Source organism: Salvelinus namaycush, chromosome 37 (assembly GCF_016432855.1).
Source record: "Salvelinus namaycush isolate Seneca chromosome 37, SaNama_1.0, whole genome shotgun sequence".
Lineage (NCBI taxonomy): Eukaryota > Metazoa > Chordata > Actinopteri > Salmoniformes > Salmonidae > Salvelinus > Salvelinus namaycush.
In genome coordinates, this window is record NC_052343.1 from 31,543,549 (window position 1) to 31,551,048 (window position 7,500).

At 48.4% G+C, this 7,500-nt stretch overlaps 1 protein-coding gene across 3 annotated transcripts in view; it reads right to left on the minus strand.

Moving 5' to 3' along the window:
- The window catches only part of nr4a3 (nuclear receptor subfamily 4, group A, member 3), a 36,491-nt gene that overhangs the window by 7,351 nt on the left and 21,640 nt on the right, over window positions 1-7,500 (minus strand). For all 3 annotated transcript variants that reach the window (XM_038977230.1, XM_038977229.1, XM_038977228.1), the window contains 3 exons: window positions 4,636-4,765; window positions 1,031-1,194; window positions 432-631 (listed from right to left, as the gene is read on the minus strand). In XM_038977230.1, coding sequence (XP_038833158.1) covers window positions 432-631; window positions 1,031-1,194; window positions 4,636-4,765 — 494 coding nt within the window. The remainder of the gene's footprint in view (window positions 1-431; window positions 632-1,030; window positions 1,195-4,635; window positions 4,766-7,500) is intronic.

Sequence of the window (7,500 nt, forward strand, 5' to 3'; positions counted from 1 at the left end):
ACACACACACACACACACACACACTTCTGTACGTCAGTCACCAGGCTCATGGGATCGGAACCGTGTGTCCGTCATGATGATCTCCATTCATAAAGAAAACACAGCTAGGGGCAAGGCCAGGTAGATGTGGCCAGGTAGATGTGGCCAGGTAGGTGTGGCCAGGTAGATGTGGCCAGGTAGGTGTGGCCAGGTAGGTGTGGTCAGGTAGGTGTGGTCAGGTAGGTGTGGCCAGGTAGGTGTGGCCAGGTAGGTGTGGCCAGGTAGGTGTGGTCAGGTAGGTGTGGCCAGGTAGGTGTGGCCAGGTAGGTGTGGCCAGGTAGGTGTGGCCAGGTAGTTGTGGCCAGGTAGGTGTGGCCAGGTAGGTGTGGTCAGGTAGGTGTAGGCAAGGCCAGGTGGGTGTGGCCGGGTGTGTGTCACTCCTCCTCTCTTACCTGTGGGCCAATCGCAGGACGAAGAGCTCCAGGAAGGCGGAGTCTATGAGAAGGTTTTGGTCATCGCCGTGAAGCTCATTGAAGCCGGGCAGCCGGTCGGCCCAGCAACGCGTGGTCTCCATGGAGATGGTGAGCAGCCTATAGAAGAGCTGTATGTACTGGGTGTCAGAGGAGGAGGAGGGGGCTTCCGCCGCACTGAACTATCGTACAGAAAGTGAGAGGGGAAGGGACGTTGTGGATTAGAGATCAAAGGTTGGGTTGGAGAGAATGAGAGAGAGGGAGAAAGACAGAGAGAAAGACATAGAGAGAGACAGAGAGAGAGAGAGAGAGAGAGACAGAGAGACAGAGACACAGAAAGACAGAGAGATAGAGAGAGAGAGAGAGTGAGCGAGAGAGAGACAGAGAGACAGAGACACAAAGAGAGAGAGACAGAGAGAGAGAGAGACCGAGAGAGAGAGAGAGAGAGAGACAGAGACACAGACACAGAGACACAGAGAGAAAGAGAGACAGAGAGAGAGAGAGAGAGAAAGACAGAGACACAGAGAGAGAGAGAGAGAGAGAGAGAGAGAGAGAGAGACAGAGAGACAGAGGTAGCCTACCTGGCTGTAGTCTAGTTCCCTGGGAGTGCAGTGTGAGTAGGCCCTGAGCAGAGCAGAGAGCAGGCTGAGGGGAGGCGAGGGAGGCGAGGACTCCGCCTGCAGCGGGCTCTTTGGTTTGGAGGGCAGACGACCTCGACGGCCCTTCAGGTTGTCTGTACGCACCACTGAGGAGAGACCATAGAGAGAGAGAGATCAGATTTCAGACAGGAGAGAGAGATCAGATTTCAGACAGGAGAGAGAGAGATCAGATTTCAGATGAGAGAGAGAGAGAGAGAGATCAGATTTCAGACAGGAGAGAGAGAGAGGTCAGATTTCAGACAGGAGAGAGAGGGGTCAGATTTCAGACAGGAGAGAGAGATCAGATTTCAGACAGGAGAGAGAGATCAGATTTCAGACAGGAGAGAGAGATCAGATTTCAGACAGGAGAAAGATATCAGATTTCAGACACGAGAGAGAGAGAGAGAGAGAGAGAGAAATCAGATTCCAGACAGGAGAGAGATCAGATTTCAGACAGGAGAGAGACATCAAATTTCAGACAGGAGCGAGAGAGATCAGATTTCAGACAGGAGAGAGAGAGATCAGATTTCAGACAGGAGAGAGAGAGATCAGATTTCAGACAGGCGAGAGACCAGTACCACATTAGAGGGAGAAAAGGGTGAGGATAGCAGGTATGGCTCATTTTGGTAAACTGCTGATGAAAGATGAAAATCCCAGTCCCATCCTTCCCACTGTTCCACCATTCCCACTGTTACTGGCCAGCAGAGGGCAGTGGAGCTGTGTGAGAGTTACTGTGTCAGAGTTACTGTGTGAGAGTTACCGTGTGAGAGTTACTGTGTGAAAGTTACTGTGTGAGAGTTATTGTGTGAGAGTTACTGTGTGAGAGTTACTGTGTGAGAGTTATTGTGTGAGATTTATTGTGTGAGAGTTACTGTGTGAGAGTTACTGTGTGAGAGTTACTGTGTGAGAGTTACTGTGTGAGAGTTACTGTGTGAGAGTTATTGTGTGAGAGTTATTGTGTGAGAGTTACTGTGTGAGAGTTACTGTGTGAGAGTTATTGTGTGAGAGTTACTGTGTGAGAGTTACTGTGTGAGAGTTATTGTGTGAGAGTTACTGTGTGAGAGTTATTGTGTGAGAGTTACTGTGTGAGATTTATTGTGTGAGGGTTACTGTGTGAGAGTTACTGTGTGAGAGTTACTGTGTGAGAGTTATTGTGTGAGAGTAACTGTGTGAGAGTTACTGTGTGAGAGTTACTGTGTGAGAGTTATTGTGTGAGAGTTATTGTGTGAGAGTTACTGTGTGAGAGTTACTGTGTGAAAGTTACTGTGTGAGAGTTATTGTGTGAGAGTTACCGTGGGAGAGTTACCGTGGGAGAGTTACCGTGGGAGAGTTACAGTGGGAGAGTTACCGTGTGAGAGTTACCGTGGAAGAGTAACCGTAGGAGAGTTACCGTGGGAGAGTTACCGTGGGAGAGTTACCGTGTGAGAGTTACCGTGGAAGAGTTACAGTGGGAGAGTTACCGTGTGAGAGTTACCGTGGAAGAGTAACCGTAGGAGAGTTACCGTGGGAGAGTTACCGTGGGAGAGTTACCGTGTGAGAGTTACCGTGGAAGAGTTACCGTGTGAGAGTTACCGTGGAAGAGTTACCGTGTGAGAGTTACCGTGGAAGAGTAACCGTAGGAGAGTTACCGTGGGAGAGTTACCGTGTGAGAGTTACCGTGGAAGAGTTACCGTGGGAGAGTTACCGTGGAAGAGTAACCATAGGAGAGTTACAGTGGGAGAGTTACCGTGGGAGAGTTACCGTGGGAGAGTTACCGTGTGAGAGTTACCGTGGAAGAGTTACAGTGGGAGAGTAACCATAGGAGAGTTACAGTGGGAGAGTTACCGTGGGAGAGTTACCGTGTGAGAGTTACCGTGTGAGAGTTACCGTGGAAGAGTAACCATAGGAGAGTTACAGTGGGAGAGTTACCGTGGGAGAGTTACCGTGTGAGAGTTACCGTGGGAGAGTTACAGTGGGAGAGTTACCGTGTGAGAGTTACCGTGGAAGAGTTACCGTGTGAGAGTTACCGTGGAAGAGTAACCATAGGAGAGTTACAGTGGGAGAGTTACCGTGGGAGAGTTACCGTGTGAGAGTTACCGTGGAAGAGTTACAGTGGGAGAGTAACCATAGGAGAGTTACAGTGGGAGAGTTACCGTGGGAGAGTTACCGTGTGAGAGTTACCGTGTGAGAGTTACCGTGGAAGAGTAACCATAGGAGAGTTACAGTGGGAGAGTTACCGTGGGAGAGTTACCGTGTGAGAGTTACCGTGGGAGAGTTACAGTGGGAGAGTTACCGTGTGAGAGTTACCGTGGAAGAGTAACCGTAGGAGAGTTACCGTGGGAGAGTTACCGTGGGAGAGTTACTGTGGGAGAGTTACCGTGTGAGAGTTACCGTGTGAGAGTTACCGTGGAAGAGTTACCGTGTGAGAGTTACCGTGGAAGAGTTACTGTGTGAGAGTTACCGTGGGAGAGTTACTGTGTGAGAGTTACTGTGGGAGAGTTACCGTGTGAGAGTTACTGTGGGAGAGTTACCGTGTGAGAGTTACCGTGTGAGAGTTACCGTGGAAGAGTTACCGTGTGAGAGTTACCGTGGGAGAGTTACTGTGTGAGAGTTACCGTGGGAGAGTTACCGTGTGAGAGTTACCGTATGAGAGTTACTGTGGAAGAGTTACTGTGGGAGAGTTACTGTGTGTGAGTTACCGTGGGAGAGTTACAGTGGGAGAGTTACCGTGTGAGAGTTACCGTGTGAGAGTTACCGTATGAGAGTTACTGTGGAAGAGTAACCGTAGGAGAGTTACCGTGGGAGAGTTACCGTGGGAGAGTTACCGTATGAGAGTTACTGTGGAAGAGTAACCGTAGGAGAGTTACCGTGTGAGAGTTACCGTGTGAGAGTTACCGTGGAAGAGTAACCGTAGGAGAGTTACCGTGGGAGAGTTACCGTGTGAGAGTTACCGTGTGAGAGTTACCGTGGAAGAGTTACCGTGTGAGAGTTACCGTGTGTGAGTTACCGTGTGAGAGTTACCGTGTGAGAGTTACCGTGTGAGAGTTACCGTGGGAGAGTTACCGTGTGAGAGTTACCGTGGAAGAGTAACCGTAGGAGAGTTACCGTGGGAGAGTTACCGTGGAAGAGTTACAGTGGGAGAGTTACCGTATGAGAGTTACTGTGGAAGAGTTACTGTGGAAGAGTTACTGTGGAAGAGTTACTGTGTGAGAGTTACTGTGTGAGAGTTACTGTGTACGAGTTAGAGGGTGACATTAAATCAGGACTCCTGAGGGACCCACGGCTTGTGTGGGTCCTAGAATCAGTAGGAGATGCCAGTCTGTCTGATTTTCACAACTTAAGTCCTTGTCTTACCAAAGCAAAATGTGTGCATTGGGCGTGTGCACCTGTGTGACCACTGTATAGGCCAGACCATTACCGGCCAATCACACCATCATTAGAGATACACACCATCACCATGGAGACCAGGGGTCAGATTTACCTTATTAGAAGATGTGTTCTATAGGAAAATTAGCTAACGGGACTGATTGTGATCGTGCACGAGAGTTCGTGTGTGAGTGTGTTCCTACCCTCCTTCACCATGCCGACACTGAGGCACTTCTGGAAGCGGCAGTACTGGCAGCGGTTACGTCTCCGTTTGTCCACCGGACAGTTCTTACTGGCCAGGCACACATACTTGGCATTCTTCTGCACCGTACGCTGTGGGGACACATACACAGAACAAGTGAGTGTGTGTGAGAGAGAGAGAGGGAGAAAGAATGTGTGTGTGTGTGTGTGTGTGTGTGTGTGTGTGTGTGTGTGTGTGTGTGTGTGTGTGTGTGTGTGTGTGTGTGTGTGTGTGTGTGTGTGTGTGTGTGTGTGTGTGTGTGTGTGGATCAACCACCACGGACAGGAAGAAGGGACACAATCAGCCACCAAACACTTGATTTATTTAATTCAGTTTGTGTTTTTTTCTCTCCGGTGGAGAATAGAGGAGGAAGCTCGCAGGTCACATTTTAATTACGTGCTGAAAGACGGCGGTGACATCAGGATAATTAGATAAAATTAATTTCCCGACATGCCTCGCCTGCAGGAGGGACAATTTTATTAGCGCGAGGGGGATGACAATAGGCATGAGCACGTGGCGTGCCGAGGCGGGTCCCGCGAGACAGGGGACAGCGGCCGCGGAGCCGCGTGATCAGATTGTTTGTGAAGCTGGCGGGTCAGCTCTAGTGGCACCTCCGGGGCCTCGCGCATCGCGCCTCTCAATGGGCCCCTCGGGAGCTGTTTTCTCCTCGGCTGGCTCGCGCCATTATTACTGACCTTATTAAAATGAAATCAGAGACGGCCCTGCGCGCTCCCTGCACAGAGGAGAACAATATTATTATGACAGTTTATTGAGTTGTCCATCTATCCCCATGCACGTGCCAGGCTAATGGAGCGAGCCCGATCAGTAGGGTAGCCTACTGTGCCTGCTCTGATCCTGCTAAGACACTGGGAGAGCTGCCTACGGACAGTCTGGCTGTGTGCATGTTGGTGGTTAAACACACAGCAATTAAAGAGCTAAAATAAACAACTTCACCATCTGCATACGCAGTAATGACAGAGTCATTTAATCAATGTAAATCTTTATATTTGCAGTCGTTACATTTCAGTCCCCTATTTGGTGACAGTGACTGGTGTGGTTAACCAGTTGATAGTGTCAGGGAGCGCAGGTTAAACTGAGACCAACCAGACTGCTTTAAAGGATCCTTTTATTAGAGGTAAATAATGGAACCCTTTGGTTCCTGAAGATGTAATGAGTCTCTGTGTAACTGTCTGAGATGGGCCGGCTCTATAGGGTCCCTCTCCTCCTTCAGCGCCTCTAAAACACATCAAAACAAATCAATCCAATTAGGAACCCCTCGCGCCACACATGCCTGGTCCCCCGGGAGACCAATAACACACCAATTATTCCATATGCTCCGGCGCAAGGCCGGAACCGTGGCGTAATGGAGGGCGTGCGGGAGGAGAGGGGTTGTCATGGCGCCCCTGATTGCTCCGATGTCTCGCTCTCATCTCTCTTAAACGGTCAATGACCCGTGCATGCAGGGATAAGTTGGTTATGGTCATTATTGAGGCTAATGTGGTTGAAGAGAATTGCATCCTTTTAGGCTTTAAGTTAAACATGATGAGACACTTAATAACAGCTGTCTGAGGCTGAAGCACGATGGCCGGACAACATCAAATACATGGTTTATAAGGGACCCTGTTTAATAATAAAATATATTATTCTGTTCATGTAAGCTTTATTCTTAAATAAGCCTCTTAGTAATTAAAGAAATCTCCATCATGATATGATTTACATATTGTGAATTCATGGAAGTGTAGAATTGTTCGATTGCAATAATTTGAATATTCTACTTAGGTAATGTTGTTATTTTCAGTGTACACGTCAGAGGCTTGACCACTTTGAAGGTATACAAAAGAAGCATTGATTTTGGGGTGACCCATCTCTTTAAAACATTGATTTAGGAGTGAACTGTTCCTTTAAGATGTTGATTTAGGGTGGAAATTACTTTAAGGTTGTGACTCCAGAGACTAATCTGTGAATGGACGTTAGAGATCTGAAAAGGAGTCTTGTCAGAGAGTCTGTCTGTCTGTCTGTCTGTCTGTCTGTCTGTCTGTCTGTCTGTCTGTCTGTCTGTCTGTCTGTCTGTCTGTCTGTCTGTCTGTCTGTCTGTCTGTCTGTCTGTCTGTCTGTCTGTGTGTGTGTGTGTGCGCGTCATTTGTAGAGTGGCGTTCTGTTATGGTCACAGATAATACAGCTAACTCACTCATCCCTGATTCTCTACAGACCTGACTGACACACACACACACACACACACACACACACACACACACACACACACACACACACACACACACACACACACACACACACACACACACACACACACACACACACACACAAACATACACACACACACACACAGAGAGAGAGAGAGAGTAGTAAAACAGACTGAGACAACATTTTATTAAGAAATGTGGCAGATCACAGATGAGGTGACCTCAATCATATTATCAGGCCTGTTGATCCCTGACCTCATCGTGATTCTACATTATGATTCTACATTATGATTCTACATTATGATTCTACATTATGATTCAACAAACCGTGTTAACCTGTAAGAACTCTCTGACCTCAGCTGTCAACTATGTGATTAGTGTTTGAGAGAGAGCAAGAGAGCGAGAGAGAGAGAGAGAGAGAGAGAGAGTGTGTGTGTGTGTGTGTGTGTGTGTGTGTGTGTGTGTGTGTGTGTGTGTGTGTGTGTGTGTGTGTGTGTGTGTGTGTGTGTGTGTGTGTGTGTGTGTGTGTGTGTGTGTGTGTGTGTGTGTGTGTGTGTGTGTGTGTGTGTGTCCAACCACACAAAGGTAGTGTTGGATAGATGGAGTCAGTTGGATGTATGACATTT